The sequence below is a fragment of the Camarhynchus parvulus genome, chromosome 25 (assembly GCF_901933205.1).
Source record: "Camarhynchus parvulus chromosome 25, STF_HiC, whole genome shotgun sequence".
NCBI classification, from domain to species: domain Eukaryota; kingdom Metazoa; phylum Chordata; class Aves; order Passeriformes; family Thraupidae; genus Camarhynchus; species Camarhynchus parvulus.
In genome coordinates, this window is record NC_044595.1 from 1,716,720 (window position 1) to 1,742,843 (window position 26,124).

The window sequence follows — 26,124 nt, forward strand, 5'->3', positions numbered from 1 at the left end:
TAATTAGTGCAACGGAACAGCAAAACAAGGCGAGGGAACCGGGAACTCCCGGTAACGGAAGGGGCACCGCCGGCCCTCGGCCCCGGCGTGTCGTGTCCCGACAAGAGGCACAAGCGGAGATCCCCGCGATTTGTCGGTGCGGCCTCCCGGAGGGCTCTGGAGAGGGCATTGCACTCGGTGGTGGCACCGGGAGCTGCTCCGGTTACCGGGATGGGGTCACCGGGAGCGGCTCCCGGTAGCTTCAGGTCACCGTGACGGCGTCCCCGGGCACGGCAGCGGCGGCGGCTGCGGGACCGGGGAGGGGTCAGGGGGGTCCCGACATCGTTCCCGGGGCAGAGAACGGTGTCACAGAACGGTGTCACAGAACGGTGTCACGGAACGGTGTCACCGGGACACGCCGGGCTCACCGGGCAGGCTGAGGCAGGACGGGGTCCCGGGCCTGTCCCCGGGGCTGTCCCCGGGCTCCGCCGGGCTCGGGATGGAGGCACAGCCGAGATTGTCCTGCCCGGGAACAGCGGGATGAGCCCTCCCGGGACACCGGGACACCGGGAGGGGACACGGGGACACCGGGAGGGGACACGGGGACACGGGGACACCGGGAGGGGACACGGGGACACCGGGAGGGGACACGGGGACACCGGGAGCAGCTCACCGGGGGCTCCTCGGGGGGCCCGGGCACGGCGTAGCCCAAACGCACCAGCTCCGCTCCCACGTCCAGGCTCTGCGGGGACACCGGGGGGGGGACAGGGACACTGAGGGGACAGCTGGGGACACACCTGGCTGTGGCGTAGGGAACACCAGGGATGGGGACAGCTGGGGACAGTTCTGTGACCCTGGGGACGCTTGGGGACAGTTGTGGGGACACTTGGGGACAGTTGATGACCCACCTGCCCGTGTCTCTCAGAACACCAGGAATGGGGACGCTTGGGGACAGTTCTGTGACCCTGGGGACGCTTGGGGACAGTTGTGGGGACACTTGGGGACAGTTGATGACCCACCTGCCCGTGTCTCTCAGAACACCAGGAATGGGGACGCTTGGGGACAGTTCTGTGACCCTGGGGACACTTGTGGGGACACTGGTGATGCACCTGTCCTTGTAGCTGGGAACACCAGGAATGGGGACACTGGGGACTCTTGGGGACAGTTCTGGTGACCCTGGGGACGCTTGGGGACAGTTCTGAGGACCGTTGGTGATACCTGGTGACCCTGGTGGCACACCTGCCCACGGCTCTGGGAACACCAGGAATGGGGACCCTGGTGACGCTGGGGACAGTTTTGGTGACCCAGGTGACAGTTGGTGACCCCAGGTGACAGTTCTGGTGACCCAGGTGACAGTGTTGGTGACCCAGGTGACAGCTGGGACGCACCTGTCCCCGGCAGGCTGTGAAGAGGCGCAGGCGGGGCCCGGCGGGGCCGTAGCTGCAGATCCGAGCCACCAAGGGCGCCCACTGCGCGCAGCCCGTGAGGCGATCGAACTCCTGGCAGGGCGGCCTCGGGCCACGCGCCACCTGCGGGGACACGGGGACAGTGACATGGGGACAGTGACAGGGGGACATGGGGACAGTGACACGAGCCACGTGCGGGGACACGGGGACATGGGGACAGGGACACGGGGACAATGACATGGGGACAGGGCCACGCGCCACCTGTGGGGACATGGGGACATGGGGACAGTGACATGGGGACAGTGACATGGGGACATGGGGACAGTGACACAGGGACAATGACATGATTGAACTCCTGCAGGGCGGCCTTGGGCCACGCGCCTCCTGTGGGGACAGTGACACAGGGACATGGGGACAGTGACATGGGGACAGGGCCACGAGCCACCTGTGGGGACATGGGGACATGGGGACAATGACATGGGGACAATGACATGGGGGGACATGGGGACACAGGGACACGGGGACAGGGCCACGAGCCACCTGTGGGGACACACCAGGACAGCAGTGACAGCAGGACCCAGCAGTCACACTGGACACACCAGGACAGCGGGGACACAGCCTGGGGATGGACTGTGTGCCACCCCCAAGGAGGTGACAGATCCATGTGCCACCCCCAGGAGGTGACAGAGCTGTGTCCCATCCCCAGGAGGTGACAGAGCTGTCCCACCCCAGCAGGTGACAGATCCATGTCCCATCCCCATGAGGTGACAGAGCTGTCCCATCCCCAGGAGGTGACACAGCCGTGTCCCACCCCCCATGAGGTGACAGTGCCGTGTGCCACCCCAGCAGGTGACAGAGCTGTCCCACCCCCCATGAGGTGACAGAGCTGTCCCACCCCCATGAGGTGACAGAGCTGTCCCCCCGCTCACCGTTGGGGACAATCCCGGCCAGGCTGCACTCGATGGCCTGGAAGGGCAGGCTCAGGAAGTCGCTCCTGCAAGGACACGGCGCTGGTGGCACTCCCTGGGGACAGGGCCATCGTCCCAGGGGACAGGGACAGTGCCACCCCCCGGCACACCTGAGGGGCCGCAGAGCCTCGGGGGGCGCCTGGCCGTTGTCCCCAAAGTCCACGTAGTACAGGTCCAGGTGGCCGTTGTCCAGCGTCCCCAGCACGCGCGCCCGGTACCACTCGCCATCGTCCAGGTACGGGGCGGCCACGATGTCACCGGGACGGACGGACGGGGGCGGCACCTGGGGACACGGGGACAGTCAGGGGACATGGGATAGGGGCACAGGGCTGGGACAGCAGGGACATGGGGACGGTCAGGGGACAAGGGGACAGCAGGGACACAGGGATGGTCAGGGGACATGGGGACATCAGGGACATGGGGATGGTCAGGGGACATGGAGGGGCACGGGGCTGGGACAGCAGGGACACGGGGACAGCAGGGACATGGGGACAGTCAGGGGACACGGGGACAGCAGGGACATGGGGACAGTCCTGGGACATGGGGACAGAGGGTAAGGGAGATGGGGACAGTCCTGGGACAGGAGGGGACATGGGGACAGTCAGGGGACACGGGAGGGACATGAGGGGACAGTGCTGGGACAGCAGGGGACACGGGATGGGGACATGGGGACATGGGATGGGGGACAGTGCTGGGACAGCAGGGGGACATGGTGAGGACAGCGCTGGGACAGAAAGGGACATGGGATGGGGAGGGGGACACAGGATAGGGGACAGTTCTGGGACACCAGGGGACATGGGGGGGACACAGGTGACACAGAGGAAGATGGTGAGGGACACAGAGGGGACGAGGGGACACAGGTGACACGGGGGACTCACGGCAGGGCTGCTCTGGTAGAAGTGCCCCATCTTGGCCATGAACTTGTCCATTGCTGGGCCACAGGGGGACACAGAGGGGACACAGGGGGACACAGGGGACACTGAGGTGACACAGGGGACTCACGGCAGGGGCTGCTCTGGTAGAAGTGGCCCATCTCAGCGGTCAGTTTGTCCAGCTGCAGGCTCCGTGTGCCCAGCAGTTGGATCCAGAAGTGCCCGGGGCTCTCGGCCGCCGACACGTAAACGTCCAGGTGCTCGTCAGCAGGGAAACTGAAATCAGGGCTGGGCACTGGGGGAGCCCCCAGAGCAGGGAAATCCACTGAAATCCACTGAAAACTACCCAAATCCACTGAAATCCACGGAAATCCACCCCAAATCCACTGAAATCCACCCAAAATCCACTGAAATCCACGGAAATCCACTGAAATCCACGGAAATCCACTGAAATCTACCCAAAATCCACTGAAATCCACTGAAAACTACCCAAATCCACTGAAATCCACCCAAAATCTACCTGAAATCCACTGAAATCTACCCCAAATCCACTGAAATCCACTGAAATCCACTGAAATCCACTGAAAACTACCCAAATCCACTGAAATCTACCCAAAATCCACTGAAATCCACAGAAATCCAACCCAAATCCACTGAAATCCACTGCACCCCAAATCCACTGAAATCCACTGAAATCTACCCAAAATCCACTGAAATCCACTGAAAACTACCCAAATCCACTGAAATCCACTGAAAACTACCCAAATCCACTGAAATCTACCCAAAATCCACCTGAAATCCACTGAAATCTACCCAAAATCCACTGAAATCCAACCCAAATCCACCCCAAATCCACTGAAATCCAGTAAAATCCACCCCAAATCCACTGAAATCTACTTGAAATCCACTGAGATCTATCCAAATCTACCTGAAATCCACTGAAATCTATCTGAAATTATTGAAATCCACCCAAAATCCATTGGAATCCACCCAAAATCTACCTGAAATGCACTGAAATCGACCCCAAATCCACTGAGACCTACCTGAAATCCACTGAGATTTACCCAAGATCTACTCAAAATCCACCCCAAATCCACTGAAATCTACCCAAAATCCACTGAAATCCACCCAAATCCAACCAAAATCCACCCAAAATTCCCCCAAAATCCCATCGGGACAACCACAGCATGGGGGAACCTTGAAATCCCACTGGGACATGCACAGGAGGAAGGGAACCCCCAAAATCTCCCCAAAATCCCTCTGGGAAAGGCACAGGAGAGCCCCAGGATGGAGGGAACCCCCAAAATCTCCCCAGAAAAGGCACAGGAGAGCCCCAGGACCCCCAAAATCCCTCTGGGAAAGGCACGAGAGGGAGGGACGGAGGGAATTCCCCCAATGGGAGAGCCCCAGGATGGAGAGAATTCCCCAAAATCCCCAGGAACAGCGGGATGGAAACCAAAACCCTCTGGGAAGGCAGAAAAGGATGGAGGGAACCCCCGCCTCAAGGAGAGAGTCCGGGAAAGGCACCGGAGGGATGGAGGGAACTGCCCAGAATCCCTCCCCACGGCCCGAAATTGCCAGAAAAACCAACCCCACCCGCGATTCCCATCGGGAACCGCCCCAGCTCCGCGCTCACCCTCGAACTTGGCCACGGGCGGCTCCTCTCCCGCATCCCGGGGCTCCTCTCCCGGCTTCCGGGGCTCCTCTCCGGCATCCCCGCGCTCCTCACTCCCCATCTCCGCCTCCTGCTCCATGCCGTCGCTCCCCGCCGCCGTTCCCGTGCCGGCCGCCGTTCCCCATTCGGCATCCCAGCACTCCTGCCATGACCCGGGGGCACCGGCGGGCGGCACCGGCGGCTCCCGGCGGCTGCCCAGGGGCTGCTTCCGCGGGCACCGCGCGGCCGCCGCCTGCGCCAGCTCCCGGCGGAACGCCTTGTCCTCCGACAGCTTCTCCATGATCAGCTTCTACCGGGAGCACCGTGACGAGGATGAGGAGGGTCCCGGGGGGTGAAGGAGCCCCCCGGTAGCGGCGAGCCGCGCTCACCTTGGCCGCCTCCACCTCTCTGCGCGTCCCCAGCAGGCGGATGGTGCGCAGCGGGGCCAGGCTGGCCTCGGGCTCGTGGCTGCCGCACTCCACGCGAGCCCCCGAGCTCCGGCAGATGGCCCGGACCGTCTCCCCGCCGCGGCCTGCGGGCACCGGGGGGAACCGGGGGGGAACCGGGGAGAGAGGGGGTTTGGGGTGGTGATTGAAGGGAATGAGGGCTGGGGAAAGGGGGTTTGGGGATAGGGAGTTTGGGATCGGGGTTCTCCCAGGGTTTGGGGTGTCCTTGTGGCTATGGAGGGTTCCCTGCAGGATTTGGGGTGTCCCAGGGGGTACAGAAAGATCCCCCAGGATTTTGGGGTGTCCCTGTGGCTATGGAGGGATCCCCCAGGATTTTGGGGTGTCCCAGGGGGTACAGAAAGATCCCTCAGGATTTTGGGGCGTCCCTGTGGCTATGGAGGGTTCCCTGCAGGATTTGGGGTGTCCCAGGGGGTACAGAAAGATCCCTCAGGATTTTGGGGTGTCCCTTTGGCTATGGAGGGTTCCCTGCAGGATTTGGGGTGTCCCAGGGGGTACAGAAGGATCCCCCAGGATTTTGGGGTGCCCCGTACCAATGATCCTGCCCACAAGCTGCTGAGACACGTGGAGCTGCTCGGTATCCTAGGATTTAGGGTTCCCCAAGGATTTGGGGTGTCCCTGTGGTTATGGAGGGTTCCCTGCAGGATTTGGGGATACAGAAGGTTCTCCTTGGGATTTGGGGTGTCCCTGTGGCTATGGAGGGTTTCCCGTGGCGCTTAAAGGGAATGAGGGCTGGGGAAAGGGGATTTGGGATTGGGGTTCTCCCAGGGTTTGGGGTGTCCCTGTGGCTATGGAGGGTTCCCTGCAGGATTTGGGGTGTCCCAGGGTTACAGAATGTTCCCGTGGGATTTGGGGATACAGAAGGTTCTCCTTGGGATTTGGGGTGCCCTGTACCGATGATCCTGCCCACAACCTTGCTGAGACACATGGAGCTGCTTCGGTACAGGAGGATCCCCCAGGATTTTGGGGTGTCCCAGGGGGTACAGAAAGATCCCTCAGGATTTTGGGGTGTCCCTGTGGCTATGGAGGGTTCCCTTGGGATTTGGGGCGTCTCTGTGGCTATGGAGGGTTCCCTGCAGGATTTGGGGTGTCCCAGGGGGTACAGAAGGGTCCCCCGGGATTTTGGGGTGCCCCGTACCGATGATCCTGCCCACGGCCCGCTGGGGCACGCGCAGCTGCTCGGCCACGGGGGCGCTGTCGGTCACGATCCGCAGCACGGCCGCCCTGGCCCGGCACACCTGGCCCGGGGAGCCCGAGATCTGCACCAGGGACTGCCCCCCTTCCTCCTCCTCCTCGTCCTCCTCCTCCACCTCGATCTGCGCTCCCGTCTCCTGCCTCAGCTGCGGCGACAGCGCCGATGGGGCACTCCCGGTGCTCCCGGTGCCCCCAGTGCTCCCGGTGCTCCCAGTTCCCCCAGTTCCCCCCAGTTCCCCCAGTTCCCCCCAGTTCCCCCAGCACCCCAGCTCTCCCAGTTCCCCAGCACTCCCAGTTCCCCCCCAGTTCCCCAGCACCCCCAGCACCCCCAGTTCCCCAGTTCTCCCCCAGTGTCCCCAGTTCCCCCAGCACCCCCAGCTCTCCCAGTTCCCCCAGTTCCCCCCCAGTTCCCCAGTTCCCCAGCACCCCCAGTTCCCCCAGCACCCCAGCTCTCCCAGTTCCCCCAGTTCCCCAGCTCTCCCAGCACCCCCAGTTCCCCAGCACTCCCAGTTCCCCAGCACCCCCAGTTCCCCCAGTTCCCCCAGTTCCCCAGCACCCCCAGTTCCCCCCAGTTCCCCCAGTTCCCCCAGCACTCCCAGTTCCCCCCCAGTTCCCCCAGCACCCCCAGTTCCCCCAGTTCCCCAGTTCCCCCAGCACCCCCAGCACCCCCCAGTTCCCCCAGTCCCCCAGTTCCCCCAGCACTCCCAGTTCCCCCAGTTCCCCAGCACCCCCAGCTCTCCCAGTTCCCCAGTTCCCCCAGCACCCCCAGTTCCCCAGTTCCCCAGTTCCCCAGTCCCCCCCAGCACCCCCCAGTTCCCCAGCTCCCCCAGCACCCCCAGTTCCCCCAGTTCCCCAGTTCCCCCAGTTCCCCCAGCACCCCCAGTTCCCCCAGTTCCCCAGTTCCCCCAGCACCCCCAGTTCCCCAGTTCCCCAGTTCCCCCAGTTCCCCAGTTCCCCCAGCTCTCCCAGCTCCCCCAGTCCCCCCAGCACCCCCAGCACCCCCAGTTCCCCAGTTCCCCAGCTCTCCCAGTCCCCCAGTTCCCCCAGCACCCCCAGTTCCCCCAGTTCCCCAGCTTCCCCCAGTTCCCCAGTTCCCCAGTTCCCCCCCAGCACCCCAGTTCCCCATTTCCCCAGCACCCCAGTTCCCCAGCCAGTTCCCCAGTTCTCCCAGCATTCCCCCAGTTCCCCAGTTCCCCACCTGGTTGATGGTGGCTCCCCGGCGGCCGATCAGCGATTTCAGGGCCGTGCGGGGCACCCTGAGCGCCACCTCCAGCCCCTCGTCTGCCACCAGCGTCACCTGCGCCTCTGAGGGGACAGCGGGGACACGGCTGGGTCCCCGGGGGGGGGACAGCGGGGACACGGCTGGGTCCCCGGGGGGAGGGGACACCGAGGGGCCGGGACCCCCCCGGGGAGGGGGTGACAAACAGGGCACGGAGAATTCCCTGGGGGAAAAGGGACCCCGCTCCCCAGGGGTGCCCAAAGTGTCCCCAAAGTGTCCCCAAAGTGTCCCCAAAGTGTCCCCAAAGTGTCCCCAAGGTGTCCCCAGGGTGTCCCAAAGGCACAGGGAGCTCCCGAGGGAATTCCCAGTGGCAAAAGGCGACTCCCGCGGGCTCCCCCTCCCCGCGAGGGGCCCCGAGGGAGCTCCCGGTGGTACCGGGGGGGTCAGGCCCGCACGCACCTCGGCTCTCCCGGTAGCGCCGGTACAGGATGTAGAGCACGGTGGCCGCGGCCGGGACGCCCAGGAGCACGGCGGTTTTCTGCAGGCTGCTCAGGCTGTGCACGGGGCCGCGTCCCGCCATGGCCGGCTGCGGACGGGGCTTACCGGGCTTTACCGGGCGTTACCGGGGGGTTACCGGGGGATTACCGGGAGTCCACTGGGAGCTCCCGGTGCGGCCGGGCTACGCTGCGCTCCCCACCCCGGGGACTCCCCGGCCGTACCCTCACGGAGGGCTCGGCTCCGGGCGCGCCGGTGCAGGCCCCGGGCCCGGTGCAGCGGCAGCGGAGCCCCCGCAGCCGCCTCGGTCGCGCCCCCCCGGTGGTCTCACGGTACCTGCAGGTGCCAGGGTCACCCCCCGGCCCCGTAGCGACCCCGGTTCGGCCCAGCCCGGCCCCAGAAGGCTCCGGTTCGGGCCCGGCCCCGGTTCGGGCCCGGTGCGGCCCCGGTGCCGCCGCCGCCTCCCGCGCCCCGCCGCTGGCCCCGCCTCCTCCCGCTCTCCACCAATCACATCGCGGCTCCTCCCCTCCCAGCCAATCACAGCGCGGCCGCGCACGGCTCCCACCCAATCACCGCCTGCGGAGCCGCGGCCAATCCCCGCGAGACCTCCCACATGCGGGGGCGGGAAATAACGGGAATAAAGCAACCAATCAGCGGCGAGTAGCGGAGAGGCGAACCAATCAGAGAGCCAGAAAAAGCCGAATGCCCGCCTCCTAGTTTGAGTGACAGGCACAGCTGCCTATAGGAACTCGGAGCGCTGCGCGGGGCGGGGCTCTAAGGCCGCTCCCGGTGTTCCCCGTGACGGAGCCCACGGACACGCGGTGCCCGAAAACGCCTTTATTGCCCTCAAGCGCTGCCGCATTCCCGGCAGCTGCCTGGGTGGGAGCACCCGCAGGTGCAGGGCCGGTCCCGGTGATCCCGGGGGTCACGGATGCTCCCGGCGGTGCCCGGTGGCGCTCAGCGAGTCCCCGCGGAACCATCGGCGGCGTCGGGGGCGAAGAGCTCCCGGTAGAGCGGCGGGAAAGCGGCCGAGAACCCCGCGGGGTGCAGGCGGCGGAAAACCTGAACCTGCTCCAGGTGCTGCGAGCACAGAGCGCGGAGGCGGCCCGGGGCGGGCAGCTGCGGGGACACGGCTGTGACCGCGGGGACACCGGGGACACCCGGGGACACGGCTGGGACACCCCACGGACACCCGGGGACACGGCTGGGACACCCCCCGAGCCAGGGTCACCCCCAATGTCCCCAAACCCTCCGTCCTGTCCCCTCCCCATGCCCAAAGATCCCCAGGGACACCCGTGTCCCCCCGTGTCCCCTCCCCGGTGTCCCCCCGTGTCCCCTCCCCGGTGTCCCCGTGTCCCCTCCCCGGTGTCGCACCCGCGCCAGGAGCCCCTCGCGGCGGGTCCGGTGCAGCAGCAGCCGGAAGGCGACATCGAGCTGTCCCTGCAGCCGCGCCACCCGCGGGCGGTCCTGCAGCCACGGCCGGCCTGGGGACAGCGGGGACACCGACACGGCTGGGGACACGGACAGGGACAGGGACACGGACAGGGACAGGGACACAGGGACAGGGACAGGGACACAGGGACACAGGGACACAGGGACAGGGACACGGACAGGGACAGGGACAGGGACACAGGGACAGGGACAGGGACAGGGACAGGGACACGGAGGGACAGGGACACAGGGACACGGACACAGGGACACGGACACAGGGACACAGGGACAGGGACACGGACAGGGACAGGGACACGGACAGAGGCATGGGGACAAGGACACAGGTTTAGGGACCCGGATAGGGACAGGGACAGGGAAAGGGACAGAGTGTGGGGACAGCGGGATGGGGACACGGACAGGGAGTGGGGACAATGACAAAGATGGGAACAGAGCTGTGGGGACACCTCGGGAACGCCTTAGGGACACTTTGGGGACACCTTGGGGACACTTTAGGGACACACTAGGGACACTTTGGGGACACCTTAGGGACACTTTGGGGACACTTTGGAGACACTTTAGGGACACTTTGGGGACACCTTAGGGACACTTTAGGGACACCTTAGGGACACTTTGGGGACACTTTGGAGACACCTTAGGGACACTTTGGGGACACTTTAGGGACACTTTGGGGACACCCCGCCGCCCACCCCGCTTAGGGACAAACCCCGTTTGGCGATGGGGAACGCGCAGAAAGGGACACGGGGCGGGGACACAGAGCGGGACAGCGGGTGGAGACACCGAGGGGACACCGAGCGACACTTGGGGACACTTGGGGACACTTGGGGACAGCGGCTGACCGGCGTTGAGCAGCAGCAGCGCGCTGAGCAGCGCCAGCTCGCTCTCGGAGCAGCGCAGCGCGCTCAGCCCCCGCGCGAAGTCAAAGACGGACGCGACGAGCTCGGGACACCCTGGGGACAGCGCGGTGTCACCGCTGTCCCCGAGCGTCCCCGCGTGTCCCCCAGCCCGTGGCGCCGCCCTACCGAGCGAGCGGAAGAGCTCGGGCCCCGCCAGTTTGCCCTCGAACAGAACCGCGCCCGTGGCGGCGTCCAAGGCGCGGCACATGCGGAGCAGGACAACCTCCATGGCACCTGGCGAGGGGACAGCGCTGCTGGCACCGGCCACACCGCCACCGGCCACAGCGGCTGGCACCGGGCGGTGTCACCTCGGCAGGGAGCGGGGGGGGGATGTTGGGGACTGTCACCTCCCCCGTGGGACACATGGGATTGTCACCTCGGCCATGGGACACACGGGATTATCACCTCGCCCATGGGACACACGGGATTGTCACATCACCAGGGAGGGTGGAGGGGACTTTGGGGACTGTCACCTCCCCCGTGGGACACATGGGATTGTCACCTCGCCCATGGGACACACGGGATTGTCACCTCGCCCATGGGACACATGGGATTGTCACATCACCGGGGAGGATGGAGGGGACTTTGGGGACTGTCACCTCCCCGTGGGACACATGGGATTGTCACCTCGGCCATGGGACACACGGGATTGTCACCTCCCCGTGGGACACACGGGATTGTCACCTCGCCCATGGGACACATGGGATTGTCACATCACTGGGGAGGGTGGAGGGGACTTTGGGGATTGTCACCTCCCCTGTGGGACACACGGGATTGTCACCTCGCCCATGGGACACACGGGATTGTCACCTCCCCCGTGGGACACACGGGATTGTCACAAGGGGACAGGGTGGCCCTTGGGCTGGGGACATTGGGGTGGGATGGCCGCTGGTGACAATGGAATGGGGTGGCCCTGGGGGTGGGGACAAGGGCACAGGGTGGCCCTGGGGCTGGTGACAATGTGATGCAGTGTCCCTGCGGCTGGTGACGAAGGGTCATGGTGGCCCTGGGGCTGGGGACAATGAGATGCAGTGTCCCTGCGGCTGGTGACGAAGGGTCATGGTGGCCCTGGGGCTGGGGACAATGAGATGCAGTGTCCCCGGCGGCTGGGCGTAAGGGTCATGGTGGCCCTGGGGCTGGGGACAATGTGATGCAGTGTCCCTGCGGCTGGTGACGAAGGGTCATGGTGGCCCTGGGGCTGGGGACAATGAGATGGGGTGGCCCTGGGGATGGCGACAAGGGGCCGGGGTGGCCCTGTGAGTGTGCGCCAGGGCCCTGGGGAGGTGACAGCGACACGGGGACACGGTGGCCGCGTACCCGCCTTGAGCAGGACGATCTGGTCGTGCTGGCTGAGCTGCAGGAAGCCCGGGGCAGCGTTGGAACACCACGGAACGTACCGATGGCCTCGGTGACACGGCGGGCACAGCGCTGCCACATCTCGGCCATGGGCTGACGCCGTGTCACGGGGACAGCTTTCACCCACCGCGGGCGGCTGTCACCGCCCGTGCCACCGCCCCTGGGGACAGCCGTGTCACCCACCCTGGGACAGCCGTGTCACCGCCCGTGCCACCGCTGGGGACAGCCGTGTCACCCACCCTGGGGACAGCCGTGTCACCAACCCTGGGACAGCCGTGTCACCCACCCTGGGACAGCCGTGTCACCCACACCTGGGGACAGCCGTGTCACCCACCCTGGGGACAGCAGTGTCACCAACCCTGGGGACAGCAGTGTCACCCACCCTGGGGACAGCCGTGTCACCCACACCTGGGGACAGCTGTGTCACCCGTCCCCTGGGGACAGCCGTGTCACCCACACCTGGGGACAGCAGTGTCACCCACTGCTGGGACAGCCGTGTCACCAACCCTGGGGACAGCCGTGTCACCCACCACTGGGACAGCCGTGTCACCCACACCTGGGGACAGCCGTGTCACCCACCCTGGGGACAGCCGTGTCACCCGCACCTGGCTCTGGTAGGCGCAGATCTCCTCGGGGCTGAAGGTGGCCCAGCGGTGGCCCTGGAGGTCCTCGGCACGGGGGTGGCACGTGGCACGGTGTGACAGCAGGACACTCTGTGTCAGCAGCTCTGAGGGGACAGGGGTGGCACGGTGTGACAGCAGGACACAGGGGTGACAGCAGGACACTGCATCAGCAGCTCTGAGGGGACATTCAAGGCCCTGGGGACAGGGAGGGTGGCCTGGTGTGTGGCCTTGGTAGGTAAGGAGTCACCGGCATGGTGGCATCCACAGGCGACAGAGCCAGTGCCACCACCATGGAGCACCCACAGGTGACATCCCGAGGTGCCACCACGCCGCCCGAACAGGTGACACCGCCACCCCCGCCGGTGACAGTCCCCGGTGCCACTCACCGATCTCCAGCCCCGCCGGGGACTCCGCGACGCCGCCGGCACCGGGCCGAGGCACCGGCCCTGTCCCCGCTGTCCCCGCCCTGTCCCCGTCCTGTCCCCTCCTTGTCGCCTCCTCCGCGGGCCACGCCCTGCTGGGACAGCCCGCGGGGACAGCGGGGGACAGCGGGGGACAGCGCCCGGCCGGGGGGGGCTGCGGTGGCCCCGGGGCCGCCCGTTCCTGCTCCCGCTTTTCCCATTTTCCCCTTTTTCCCGGTTTTCCAGCTGTTCCCGGGTTTGTTCCCGGGTTTGTTCCCGGGTTTGTTCCCGGTTTTCCCGGGTTTGTTCCCGGTTTTTTTCCCGCTTTTCCAGCTGTTCCAGCACCTCGGCCTGCAGCCGGTCCCGCTGCTTCTTGGACATGCGGCCGAACTTGACGGCTGCGGGGACAGAGGGGACAGAGGGGACAGCGGGTGACACCGCGGTGCCACACGCGCGCGGGGACACCGAGCGGCCCGGCCCCTCCCCAGGGACACCTCGGGCTGTCCCCAGGGCGGCGACAGGTGGCACAGGGACAGGTGTCCCCAGGTGGCGCCAGGGTGGGGACAAGTGTCCTCAAGGGAGGGGACAGGTGTCTGCAGCTTTGGGGGACAGGTGTCACCAAATGCGGGGACACCAGGGGCGGGTCCTGCTGTCCCCAGAGGGTACAGATGTCCCCAAGGGCACAGATCGATGTCCCCAGGGTCACAGGGGAATGTCCCCAGGGGGTACAGCTGTCCCCAAGGGCAGAGCGGTGTCCCCAGGATCACAGGGTGATGTCCCCAGGGACAGTCCCTGCTGTCCCCAGAGGGTACAGATGTCCCCAAGAGCACAGATCGATGTCCCCAAGGTCCCAGACTGATGTCCCTAGGGGGGTCCAGCTGTCCCCGGGGGCACAGAGCAATGTCCCCAGGGGATCCAGGTGTCCCCAGTGTCATAGGGCGATGTCCCCAGGGGTACAGATCGATGTCCCCAGAGGGTCCAGCTGTCCCCAGGGTCACAGGTCGATGTCCCCAGGGACAGACCCGGGTGTCCCCGCGCTGTCCCCGCGGTGTCACCCACCGTCGCGGGACATGCCGAGGCGCAGGCACTTCTGCAGGCGGCAGTGCTGGCAGCGCGTGCGGGTGGCGCGGTCGATGTCGCAGCGCTGCCCGCGGTGACACGCCAGGCTCGGCCCGCGCCGCTCGCTGCGCCGGAAGAAGCCCTGCGGTGGCACCCGTGTCACCCGTGGTGCCCCCACATCCACCCGTGTCATCCCCTGTCCCAACGTCCCCGTATCCCCCGTGTCCCAATGTCCCCCCCATGTCCCTTTGCTCCCTAAGGTCCCCACGTCCCCTTAATGTCCCCATGTCCCCCATGTCCCCCAATCTCCCCCATGTCCCCCCCATGTCCCCCCAATGTCCCTTTGCTCCCGAGGTCCCCACGTCCCCCTTAATGTCCCCAATGTCCCCCATTGTCCCCATATTTCTCCATGTCCCCATGTCCCCAAGTTCCCCCCACATCCCCCATGTCCCCATTGTCCCCCATTGTCCCCATACACCTCCATGTCCCCATGTCCTCAAGGCCCCCCCATGTCCCCAGTGTCCCCCCCATGTCCCTTTGCTCCCCAGGGTCCCCACGTCCCCCCTCTTGTCCCCATGTCCCCAGTGTCCCCATGTCCCCAATGTCCCCCATTGTCCCCATATTCCTCCATGTCCCCATTTCCCCAAGTCCCCCCCCATATCCCCATGTCCCCCTTTGTCCCATGTCCCCAATGTCCCCATGTCCCCATGTCCCCCCTTGTCCCCCACATGTCCCAGTGTCCCCATGTCCCCCCGTGTCCCCCCGTGTCCCCGTGTCCCCCGTGTCACCTTGCAGCCCTCGCAGGTGATGACCCCGTAGTGCACCCCGGAGGATTTGTCCCCGCAGATCTTGCAGGGAATCACCTCGATGTGGGCTGGGGGGGGGACACTGGCAGGGGGACATTGGCACGGGGACATTGGCACGGGGACATTGGCACGGGGACACTGGCACCAGGCACCCGTGGGACCCACAGTGCCACCCATATCCTCCCGTGGTTCAGGTGTCCCCACGGGCTCGTGCGTCACCCATGGGACCGATTGTCACCTTGTGGCTTCAGGTGTCACCTGTGGGGCCAGGTGCCACCTGTGGAACCAAGTGTCACCCATGAGATCAGATGTCACCTATGGCTTCATGTGTCACCTATGGGACCAAGTGTCACCCATGGCCTCATGTGTCACCAGTGGGACACGTCCCCTGTGTCCTCACGTGTCACCCACAGCTTCGCGTGTCACCGCACGGTCCCCTGTGGCCGCTGCCACCCCCGTGTCCCCTCCGTGCTGACGTCACCGTGGGCTTCCTGTGCCACCTGTGCCACCCACGGTGTCACTGACACCCACTGTCCCCTCTGGTGGCAGCGCCCCCTCTGGTCACAGCGGGCTCCAGTGCCACCCTGGGCTGGGGTGTCCTGAGGCCCCCCAGTGTCCCCAATGTCCCCAGTGTCCCCAATGTCCCCAGTGGTGTCCCGTGTCCCCAGTGTCCCCTGTCACCCTGTGCTGGTGCTGCCGGAGCCACAAAGCCACAACTGGGACACGGCCCCGGGACAGGAAACGCGCGGGGCCCAGCACGGGACTGGTGAGATCCCAGTATGGGACTGGTGAGATCCCAGTATGGCCCAGTATACTGGTGAGATCCCAGTATGGGCTGGTGAGACCCAGTATGGCTGGTGATAGTATGCCCAGTATGGTGCCCAGTATGGGACTGGTGAGATCCCAGTATGGACTGGTGAGATCCCAGTATGGCCCAGTATGGGACTGGTGAGATCCCAGTATGGGACTGGTGAGATCCCAGTATGGCCCAGTATGGGACTGGTGAGATCCCAGTATGGGACTGGTGAGATCCCAGTATGGCCCCAGTATGGAACTGGTGAGATCCCAGTATGGCCCAGTACAGTCCCAGTATGGCCCAGAATGGGACTGGTGAATCCCAGTATGGCCCAGTACCGGACTGGTGAGTCCCAGTATGGCCCAGTATGGGACTGAGAGCTCCCAGTATGGCCCAGTACAGCCCCAGTACAGCAGCGGTGTGACCCCAGCACAGCCCCAGTTTGGCCCTGGCCCTTGCACAGCTGCTGCTCCACCTGCACACGTGTGTGACACACCCGGACATGTGTGACACACCCGGACATGTGTGACACACCCGGACACGTGTGACAGACCCGGACACGTGTGACAACCTTGCCACATGCGTGTGGGACATCTCCAGACACGCGTGACAACCCTGGACACGTGTACCAGCCCTGCCACAAGCGTGTCACCCCCAGACGTGTGTGACACCCCACTCACATGTCACCCCCACTCACATGTCACCCCCGGACACATGTGACACCCCGGACACGTGTGACACCCCGGACACGTGTGACATCCCGGACACGTGTGACCCCCCGGACACGTGTGACCCCCCAGACACGTGTGTCACCCCCGCTCCCTCCCCCCGCCCCGTTTTCCTCCTGCCCCAGTTTTTTGGGGCCGGCGCCGCCCGCGCATCCGGCCCGGGGGGGGAACCGGGGGGGACCGGGGGGACCGGGGGCACCGGAGCCCCGGTTTGGGGGCGCTGAGTCAGCCCCGCGCCCCGAATTACTCAGCCCGTGCCGGGAAGCGCCGCGGCGGGGCCGCTCCTGCCGGGAACCGGCGGGCGGAGGGCACCGGGGGCACCCACAAAACCGGGGGGTACCGGGGAAATCGGGGCAAGCACCGCGCTTGGGGGTACTGGGGAACCGGGGGCACCGGGAGCCCTTGAGGCCCCGTCACACCGGGGTTACCGGGGCACTCCCGAACCCGGCGGGCACCGGGGGTTCCGCGGTTACCGGGAGAAGCGGGGGCGCCCACAGCACCGGGGAACCGGGAAACCGGCGGTACCGGGGCACCGGGGACACCGCGGGTACCGGGGGAATCTGGGGCACCGGGAAACACCGGGATTGCCGGTGAGGCGGGCACGTCAGCGCCACCGGCTCCCGCCGCACCGGGGATACTGGGGATACTGGGAGCGCTGGGGGTGCCCCTGCCCGGTGTCTCCTCCCGGTACCGGCGGCACCCGGCGGGAGCGGCAACTGCGCCAGCGGCACCAGTAACGGACTGGGATGGACTGGGACACACCGGGAACGGAACGGACACTGGGAAAGAATTGGGACACACCGGGACACACCGGGACACACCGGGACGCACAAACCCTCACCAGTATCCGCCATCCCCACCCCCCCAGTCCCTCCCAGTCCCCCCAGTCCCGCCGCCCCCGGGCGCTGTCACCTCCCTGTCCCCACAACAGCCGGGGACAGCCCCGCGCTGCCCCGGGCACCGCGACACGGGGGGACACGGAGGGGACACCGAGGGGACAATGGGGACACGGAGGGGACACCGAGGACAGGAAGGGGACAATGGGGACACGGAGGGGACAATGGGGACACGGAGGGTCCCCAGCACCCCGCGCCGCCCCTCCCCGTTTCCCGGGGGGGTTGGGCGGTGTCGCGGCGCCACCTGCGCGTCCCCACCGTTGTCACCGCAGGGTCCCCCGGGTCCCCCCCCGGCGCCGCCGCCACATCAAGGGAGGGACCCGCAGGTGCGCGGGGGGGGACAGGGACACGCGGGGACACGTGTGACAGCCCGGGACACACACATGTGGGGGTGGGACATGTGTGTGACAGGCTGTGACACGTGTGACACCTGCCACGCGTGTAGGGGACTGGGACATGTGCGTGACAGCCTGGAACACCCGTGTGGGGCTGTGACACACGCGTGTGACACCTGACACGTGTGTGAGCCCTGTGACACACCTGTGCACACTGCGACACGCCTGTACAGCCCCAAACAGGCGTGTGCAGCCTGGGACACACGTGTGTGACCCGTGACACACGTGTACAGCCTGTGACACACATGTACAGCCTGTGACACACGTGTGTGACCCGTGACACACATGTACAGCCTGTGACACACGTGTGTGACCCGTGACACACATGTACAGCCTGTGACACACATATACAGCCTGTGACACACATGTACAGCCTGTGACACACGTGTGTGACCCGTGACACACATGTACAGCCTGGGACACATATGTACAGCCTGTGACACATGTGTGTGACCCGTGACACACATGTACAGCCTGTGACACACATGTACAGCCTGTGACACACGTGTACAGCCCGTGACACACGTGTGTGACCAGTGACACACATGTACAGCCTGGGACACATGTGTGTGCCCCCTAACAGGCGTGTATGGCCTGTGACACGCGTGTGTGCCCCGTGACACACGTGTACAGCCCGTGACACACGTGTGTGACCAGTGACACACCTGTGCAAGCTGCAACACACGTGTGTGACCAGTGACAGACGTGTACAGCCCGTGACACACATGTGCGCCCCAAAACACGCGTGTGCAGCCTGTGGCACACCCGTGTGCCCCATAACAGGTGTGTACAGCCGGAAATGGGCACGTACAGCCCATGACACACATGTGCAGCCCGAAACACGCATGTGCACGCTGTAACACACGTGTGCGTCCTGACACGGGCACGTCCAGCCCGTGACACACCCGTGCGCCCCCTAACAGGCGTGTACGGCCCGTGACACGTGTGTGTGACGTGTGACACGCCTGTACAGCCCGTGACACACCCGTGTGCCCTGTGACACGCCTGTGCACGCTGCAACACACGTGTACGGCCTGTGACACACGTGTGTGCCCCACGACACACCCGTACACGCTGGCACATGTGTGTGTGACCTGTGACACACGTGTGCGCCCCGAAACACGCGCGTGCAGCCTGGGGCACACCCGTGACACACATGTGGAGCCTGTGACACGCGTGTGCGCACTGTGACACACGTGTGTGCCCCATGACAGACGTGAACAGCCCGTGCCACACCCGTGCTCCCTGTGACACGCCCGTACAGCCTGTGACACGCGTGTGCGCCCCACACCAGGCGTGTACAGCCTGTGACACGCCTGTGCGCGCCATAACACGCGCGTGCGCCCCGTGACACGCGTGAACAGCCCGCGGCACACGCGTGTGCCCCGTGACACGCCCGCACACCCCCACCCGCGCGTCCCCCGGCCGCTCACGCGCGTGTGCGCGCGCTGCGAGCCCCAAGCTTTGCACACGCGTGTGCAAACAGCCCGCACCCCCCTCCTTGCACACCCCTGGGGGCTCCCACCCCACGCACGCTCACTCCAACCCGGCCCTTGCACACCCGGCCCCGCCCCTTGCACACTCAGCCGCACACTCAGCCCCGCCCCTTGCACACCCGGCCCCGCCCCTTGCACACTCAGCCCCGCACCTCTCATGGCTCCGCTTCCCTCCCAGCCCCGGCCCGAGCGCGGCCCCTTTAAGGCCTCGGGGTTCCCCCCCCCCCCCCCCCCCAAAAAAAAATTTCCCCGCCCCTCCCCCCCCCCCCGATGTCCCCGCCCCTCCCCCGGCATCCTGCCCCTCCCCCTCCCCCCCAAAAAAAAATAAAAAAACCAACAAAAAACGCGGGAAATTTCCGAATTTCCCCCGCAGGGAAACTGAGGCACGGAGGGGGGGGGGGGAACCCCAAATCCTCCTAAAGTTCCCAATTTTGGGGCGCAGCGACCCCGAACTCCCCCCCGGGCTCGATTTTGGGGTACGGGGACGCCCCTAAAGATCTCAGTTTGGGGTGCAGGGACCCCAAATTGCCCAAATTTGGGGGTTCAGAGATCCCAGAGTTTTAAATTTTGGGGTGCAGGGACCCCAAACTCCCCCCCCGGGCTCAATTTTGGGGTACAGGGACCCCCCAAGTTCCAAATTTCGGGGTACAGAGACCCTAAAGTTCCCAATTTTGGGGTGCAGAGACCCCTGACTCCCCAAAGTTCCCGATTTTGGGGTACAGGGACCCCCCGAGCCCCCAAAGCTCCAAATTTTGGGGGTGCAGAGACCCCAAATTGCCCAAATTTTGGGACACAAAGACCCCAGAGTTCCCAATTTTGGGGTACAGGGACCATGAACTCCCCCCTGGGCTCCATTCTGGGTTCTTGGAAACCCCCAAAGTTCAGAGACCCCAAAGTTCCTAATTCTCGGTCACAGAGACCCCAAAGTTCCCAATTTTGGGGTGCAGAGACCCCCAAGTCCCCTCTGGACTCAATTTTGGGGGTGCAGGGACCCCAAAATCGCCCAAATTTCTCATTTTTGGGTTCAGGGACCCCAAAGTTCCCAAGTTTTGGGTTCAGAGACCCCAAAGTTCCCCAATTCGGGCTGTCCCCACCCCCCCAGGACCCCGAAGTGACACGAGGGACACGAGGGGTGGTGGCAGCGGCCGTGATGGGCACAGGGACACTTGGGGACACTTGGGGACACTTGGGGACAGCCAGGGATGGTTGGAGCAGAGCCAGGGTGGCACCGGGGGACAGGGAGGGCGCCGAGGGTCACACAGGTGGCACGGGAGGTGGCACAGGTGACACAGGTGACAGTCACCGGCCACTGTCCCCTCCCCGTGCCGCCTCCTTGGGTGGGTCCTGCTGGATGAAGAGCCCTGGGGACAGAGGGGACACCTCAGCTGGGGACACCCAGTGTCCCCAAGCGCGTCCCCAGCCCTGTCCCCAATGTCCCTCCCTGGTGGCCTTGGTGTGCAGCATTGAGCCCAATGTCCCCAACGTCCCCAATGTCCCCTCACTGGTGGACCTGGCACGCAGCGTTGTCCCCAATGTCCCCAGGCTGTCCCCAGTATCCCTAGTGTCCCCAATGTCCCCCTGATATCCCGAGGCTGTCACCGATGTCCCCAGAGTGTCCCCTCACTGGTGGCCTTGGCGTGCAGCATGTCCCCAGTGTCCCCAATGTCCCCATGTCCCCAGAGTGTCCCCAGTGTCCCCAATGTCCCCAGTATCCCCAATGTCCCCATGTCCCCAGGCTGTTCCCAATGTCCCAAATGTCCCCAATGTCCCTGTGCTGTCCCCAATGTCCCCAATGTCCCAATGTCCCAATGTCCCCAGTGTCCCCAATGCCCCCAATGTCCCCAATGTCCCCAGTGCTCCCAATGTCCCCAACATCCCCAGTGTCCCAAATGTCCCCATGTCCCCAATGTCCCCAGGCTGTTCCCAATGTCCCCAGCGTCCCCACTGTCCCCAATGCCCCCAGTGCTCCCAATGTCCCCAATATCCCCATGTCCCCAGTGTCCCCAGTGTCCCCAGTGTCCCCAACATCCCCAGTGTCCCCAATGTCCCCAGTGTCCCCAGTGTCCCCGTGTCCCTCACCGGTGGCCTTGGCGTGCAGCGTTGTCCCCTCAGCGTCCCACAGGTCACAGCCCAGGAAGAGCTTCCGGCCCTGGCGGCGCTGCAGGAACGCCTCGAGCAGGAGCACCGAGCGCAGGGGGACAGGCCTGGGGACAGCGGGGACAGGAGGGGACACTGGGGCTCCCTGTGCCACCCCTGTCACTGTCACTGCCCCCTCATGTCACCCCTGTCACTGTCACAGCCCCCAGAGTCCCCTTGTGTCCCCCACCCCGGTCACCCCAGTGTCCCTCCATGGCCACCCCAGTCACCCCCATGTCCCCCGATGTCACCTCAGTGTCCCCCCAGTCCCCACCCTGTCCCTCTCCTGCCCCCGGTCACCCCGGTGTCCCCTGTCACTCTCATGTCCCCTTTGTGTCCCCCTGGGTGTGTGTCCCCTCCCCTGGGGACACTCACGCCACCCTTGGGGACATTTGAGACACCCTTGGGGACACCCCCTGACTATTGGGGACACCCCTGGCCCTTTGGGGACATTTGAGACGCTCTCGGGGACATTTAAGGCACCTCTGGGGACATCCCGTGACCCTTGGGGACACTCAGCCCCTCCCTTGGGGACATTTGACACACCCGTGGGGACACCCGTGTCCCTTGGGGACACCCGTGGGGACAGTGGCACTCACGCCAGGTAGTCGATGCTGAGGTTGGCTGTCACCACCCGCCCGGCCACCGCCAGCGCCAGCGTCCCCAGGGAGGTGTCAATGAGGGTGGCGATGGCACCGCCGTGCGCCAGCCTGGGGACATCGGGGACAATGGGGACATCGGGGACAATGGGGACAAAAGGGGACACTGGGGACATTGGGGACAATGGGGACATCGGGGACACTGGGGACATCAGGGACAATGGGGACATCGGGGACACTGGGGACATTGGGGACATTGGGGACATCAGGGACAATGGGGACATCGGGGACACTGGGGACATTGGGGACAGCAGGGACACTGGGGACAATGGGGACAATGGGGACAATGGGGACAGCAGGGACAGCACAGGGACACTGGGGACAATGGGGACATCGGGGACAATGGGGACATTGGGGACACTGGGGACAGCAGGGACAGCACAGGGACAATGGGGACATCGGGGACAATGGGGACATTGGGGACACTGGGGACAATGGGGACAGCAGGGACAGCACAGGGACACTGGGGACGGCAGGGGGACATTGGGGACAGCACGGACAGCAAGGGGACAGCAGGGGACACAGGGACATTGGGGACAAAAGGGGACAATGGGCTCACTGGGGACATTGGGGACAGCAGGGGGGATGTGAGAGGGACACCAGGGGACATTGGGGACACCCAGTGGGGACACCACGGGGGACATGGGGGTGGCAGAGGGCAGCGGTGTCACACAGGGGACAGGAGGTGACAGGGGGGTCACCCCGGGTGTCCCTGCGGGAAGAGCCTGGGCTGGCACAGGAGGTGACAGGAGGTGACAACAGGTGACAATAGGTGACAAGAACTGACAGTGGGTGACAGGAGGTGACAATGGGTGACAATGGGTGACAATGGGTGACAATGTGTGTCACTCACCCCGGGTGTCCCTCGAGGAAGGGCCCCAGCTGGCACAGGCAGCGCAGGCGGCCCTTGGGGACACTCAGGAAGGTGACAAACTCGAAGCCGTCCCCGTCACCCTCGATGGCCCTCGGGAACAGCCGCGTGTCCCTGTCACCGTCACCGTCACTGTCACTGTCACCGGGCAGCCCCAGCATCTCTGCGGGGACAGCGCTGTCACCGGGCTGGGGATGGGGGGGTTGGGGACACACCAGGGACATGGTGGCACTGGGGACACAGTGACAGTGACAATGACACAGTGACAACGACCCAGTGACACAGGTGACACAATGAAAATGACACAGGTAACAGTGACAGGTGACAATGGCAGTGTCACTCACGGGGACAGTACTGCCGGTAGCTGGGCAGCCGTGCCCAGGACAATGACAGTGACACAGCGACAGTGACACAGTGACAATGACAATGACACAGTGACAATGACACAGTGACAATGTCACTCACGGGGACAGTATCTCCAGTAGCTGGGCAGCCGTGCCCAGCCCTGCTCCAGTGCCCAGGACAATGACAATGTGACAATGACAGTGACACAGGTGACAATGACAGTGACAATGACACAATGACAATGACACAGTGACAGGTGACACAGTGACACAGTGACAATGACATAGGTGGCACGGGTGACAGTGTCACTCACAGGGACAGTACTGCCGGTAGCTGGGCAGCCGTGCCCAGCCCTGCTCCCGGGGTGACACAGTGACAGTGACAATGACACAGTGACAATGACACAAAATAAAAAACGTACAATACATACACGTACAATGACACGTACAATACACAGTACGTGACACGGTACACACAATACACTATGAGTACAATACACAATACAATACACGTGACAGTGACACAGGTTACAATGACAATGACACAGTGACAATGACACAGTGACACAGTGACAATGACACAGTGACAGTGACAATGACACAATGACAATGACACAGTGCCAGTGTCACTCACGAGGACAGTACCGCTGGTAGCTCGGCAGCTGTGCCCACGACAATGACAATGACACAGTGACAATGACACAATGACACAGTGACAATGACACAGTGACAGTGACACAGTGACAATGACACAGGTGGCACGGGTGACAGTGTCACTCACGGGGACAGTATCTCCGGTAGCTGGGCAGCCGTGCCCAGGACAATGACACAGTGACAGTGACACAGGTGACAATGACACAGTGACAGTGACAGTGACAATGACACAGTGGCAATGACACAGTGACAGTGTCACTCACGGGGACAGTACCGCCGGTAGCTCGGCAGCTGTGCCCACAACAATGACAATGACACAGTGACAGTGACAGTGACACAGTGACAATGACACAGTGACAGTGACACAGTGACAATGACACAGTGACAGTGACAGTGACACAGTGACAATGACACAATGACAATGACACAGTGACAATGACACAGTGACAGTGACACAGGTTACAATGACAATGACACAGTGACAGTGACAATGACACAGTGACAGTGACACAGTGACAATGACACAGTGACAATGACAATGACACAGTGACAATGACACAATGACACAGTGACAATGACACAATGACAATGACACAGTGACAGTGACACAGGTTACAATGACAATGACACAGTGACAGTGACAGTGACACAGTGACAGTGACACAGTGACAATGACACAGGTGGCACGGGTGCCAGTGTCACTCACGGGGACAGTATCTCCGGTAGCTGGGCAGCCGTGCCCAGCCCTGCTCCCGGGCCCGCTGCAGCTGCTCGCGGTGGTGGCGCCGCATGCGCTCACTCCAGCCGGGGTTGGGGACAGCCAGGTCCCGGGGCGGGGGACACGGCCGGTGGCAGCGGCGCCGGGGACACGGCGCGGGGGACAGCGCCCGAGCCACCGCCCGGGCGGTGCGCAGCATGGTGACAGCGCCAGCGGGGTGTCACCGAGATGTCAACGTGATGGCACCGGAGTGTCACTGCAATGTCACCACGATGTCACCGCGATGTCACCATGAGGTCACCATGACGCAATGTCACTGCAATGTCACCAGGATGTCACTGCGATGTCACTGCAATGTCACCGAGATGTCACCGCAGCATCACCACAGTGTCACCACAACGTCACTCGCGGTGTCACTGTGATGTCACCACAATGCCACCACAATGTCACCGCAATGCAACCGTGATGTCACCGTGACATCACTGCGACCTCCCCGTAATGTCACCGCGATGTCACGGTGACATCGCCATAACGGCACCGCAATGACACCAGGGTCACGGCGCTTGGGGACGTCACACGGGGATGATGATGTCGCTGCTGGTGTCACACCTGCACTGTGGTGGCACTGGGGACGTCACACCTGCTCAGTGATGTCACTGATGATGTCACACGCGGTCGGTGATGTCACACCTGGTTCCTGGTGACATTGGTGATGTCACATGGGCCACTGAGCACGCTGCTGACGTCACTGCGGTCGCTGCTGAAGTCACACCTGGTCAAGGACGCCAGCCGTGCTGTCACACCCGCTGGTGACGTCACCACCGGTGTCACACCAGCCCCCGCCCCGCTGCCCGTGACGTCACCCGTCCGCCCCGCCCCCAGCCACTGTCACCGCGTCCCCCCCGGTCCCTGTCCCGCTCTGCACCCCCTGCCCGGCCCGTCCCGTCTGTGCCCCCTCCCTGTCCCTTCCCTGTCCCTCCCTGTCCCCAGCCCTGTCCGCACCCGCGCGCTCCGGGGCCACGCCCACCGCCGTGACGTCACGGCGCTTCCGGGTTCCCCCGCTTCCGGGGGCGGGGCCTGAGAGACCGGAACGGAGGCGGTGGGGCCCTACAGAGAGAGACCCTATAGAGACCCTATAGAAACCCTATAGAGACCCTATAGAGACCCTATAGAGACCCTATGGAGTGCTATGGAACCCTATAGAGACCCTATAGAGACCCTATAGAAACCCTATAGAAACCCTATAGAAACCCTATAGAAACCCTATGGCGTGCTATGGAACCCTATAGAAACCCTATAGAGACCCTATAGAGTGCTATGGAACCCTATGGAGACCCTATAGAGACCCTATAGAGACCCTATAGAGACCCTATAGAACCCTATGGAGTGCTATGGAACCCTATAGAAACCCTATAGAGACCTATAGAGTGGCTATGGAACCCTATAGAGACCCTATAGAGACCTATACCTATGGAACCCTATGGACCTATAGAGTTTATGGAACCCTATGGAGACCCGATAGAGACCCTATAGAGACCCTATAGAGACCCAATAGAGACCCTATGGAGTGCTATGGAACCCTATGGAGAC

General features: G+C 64.1%; 3 protein-coding genes across 4 annotated transcripts; all 3 read right to left on the reverse strand.

The window, feature by feature from the left end:
• Positions 1 to 107: 107 nt before the first annotated feature.
• On the reverse strand, positions 108 to 8,700 carry TDRKH (tudor and KH domain containing). Its single transcript, XM_030965338.1, has 12 exons — positions 8,216 to 8,700; positions 7,736 to 7,842; positions 6,482 to 6,683; positions 5,269 to 5,411; positions 4,862 to 5,189; positions 3,345 to 3,520; positions 2,464 to 2,636; positions 2,295 to 2,379; positions 1,368 to 1,478; positions 653 to 721; positions 408 to 501; positions 108 to 285 (listed from the first exon to the last, which is right to left on the reverse strand). Exons 1-12 carry the CDS (start codon positions 8,334 to 8,336, stop codon positions 242 to 244), a joined length of 1,653 nt encoding a protein of 550 aa, XP_030821198.1. The 5' UTR covers positions 8,337 to 8,700; the 3' UTR covers positions 108 to 241.
• A 508-nt stretch (positions 8,701 to 9,208) lies between these two features.
• RORC (RAR related orphan receptor C) lies at positions 9,209 to 17,219 on the reverse strand. Its single transcript, XM_030965150.1, is given in 14 exon segments — positions 9,209 to 9,370; positions 9,626 to 9,735; positions 10,540 to 10,650; positions 10,723 to 10,830; positions 11,914 to 11,994; positions 11,997 to 12,112; positions 12,532 to 12,679; positions 12,962 to 13,089; positions 13,143 to 13,374; positions 14,036 to 14,177; positions 14,824 to 14,909; positions 16,794 to 16,925; positions 17,057 to 17,116; positions 17,207 to 17,219. Coding segments are annotated over 14 exon segments (1,629 nt in total).
• A 3,073-nt stretch (positions 17,220 to 20,292) lies between these two features.
• LOC115913404 (acyl-coenzyme A thioesterase THEM4-like) lies at positions 20,293 to 25,607 on the reverse strand. 2 transcript variants are annotated; one of them, XM_030965425.1, is made up of 6 exons: positions 25,537 to 25,607; positions 25,144 to 25,306; positions 22,801 to 22,981; positions 21,888 to 21,998; positions 21,232 to 21,356; positions 20,293 to 20,513 (listed from the first exon to the last, which is right to left on the reverse strand). In XM_030965425.1, exons 3-6 carry the CDS (start codon positions 22,977 to 22,979, stop codon positions 20,452 to 20,454), a joined length of 477 nt encoding a protein of 158 aa, XP_030821285.1. In that variant the 5' UTR covers positions 22,980 to 22,981; positions 25,144 to 25,306; positions 25,537 to 25,607; the 3' UTR covers positions 20,293 to 20,451. The 2 variants fall into 2 exon arrangements, with proteins under 2 accessions (XP_030821285.1, XP_030821284.1); XM_030965424.1 differs by lacking the exons at positions 25,144 to 25,306; positions 25,537 to 25,607 and adding an exon at positions 24,523 to 24,834.
• Positions 25,608 to 26,124: the final 517 nt, after the last annotated feature.

What these genes read in the sequence shown, in the direction of transcription:
- TDRKH (XM_030965338.1), bottom strand. Translation starts at nt 8,336, where the DNA reads ATGGCGGGACGCGGCCCCGTGCACAGCCTGAGCAGCCTGCAGAAAACC. An exon ending in GCGCTACCGGGAGAGCCGAG is followed by an intron (nt 7,843 to 8,215) that starts GTGCGTGCGGGC and finishes CTGTCCCCTCAG; the next exon opens with AGGCGCAGGTGACGCTGGTG. An exon ending in GCCCCTGCCGTGAGTCCCCT is followed by an intron (nt 2,637 to 3,344) that starts GTGTCACCTCAG and finishes CCGTGTCCCCAG; the next exon opens with GTGCCGCCCCCGTCCGTCCG.
- LOC115913404 (XM_030965424.1), bottom strand. Translation starts at nt 24,733, where the DNA reads ATGCTGCGCACCGCCCGGGCGGTGGCTCGGGCGCTGTCCCCCGCGCCG. An exon ending in CTCAGCATCGACTACCTGGC is followed by an intron (nt 21,357 to 21,887) that starts GTGAGTGCCACT and finishes CGCTGTCCCCAG; the next exon opens with GCCTGTCCCCCTGCGCTCGG. An exon ending in GCTGCACGCCAAGGCCACCG is followed by an intron (nt 20,514 to 21,231) that starts GTGAGGGACACG and finishes CTCTGTCCCCAG; the next exon opens with GGCTCTTCATCCAGCAGGAC.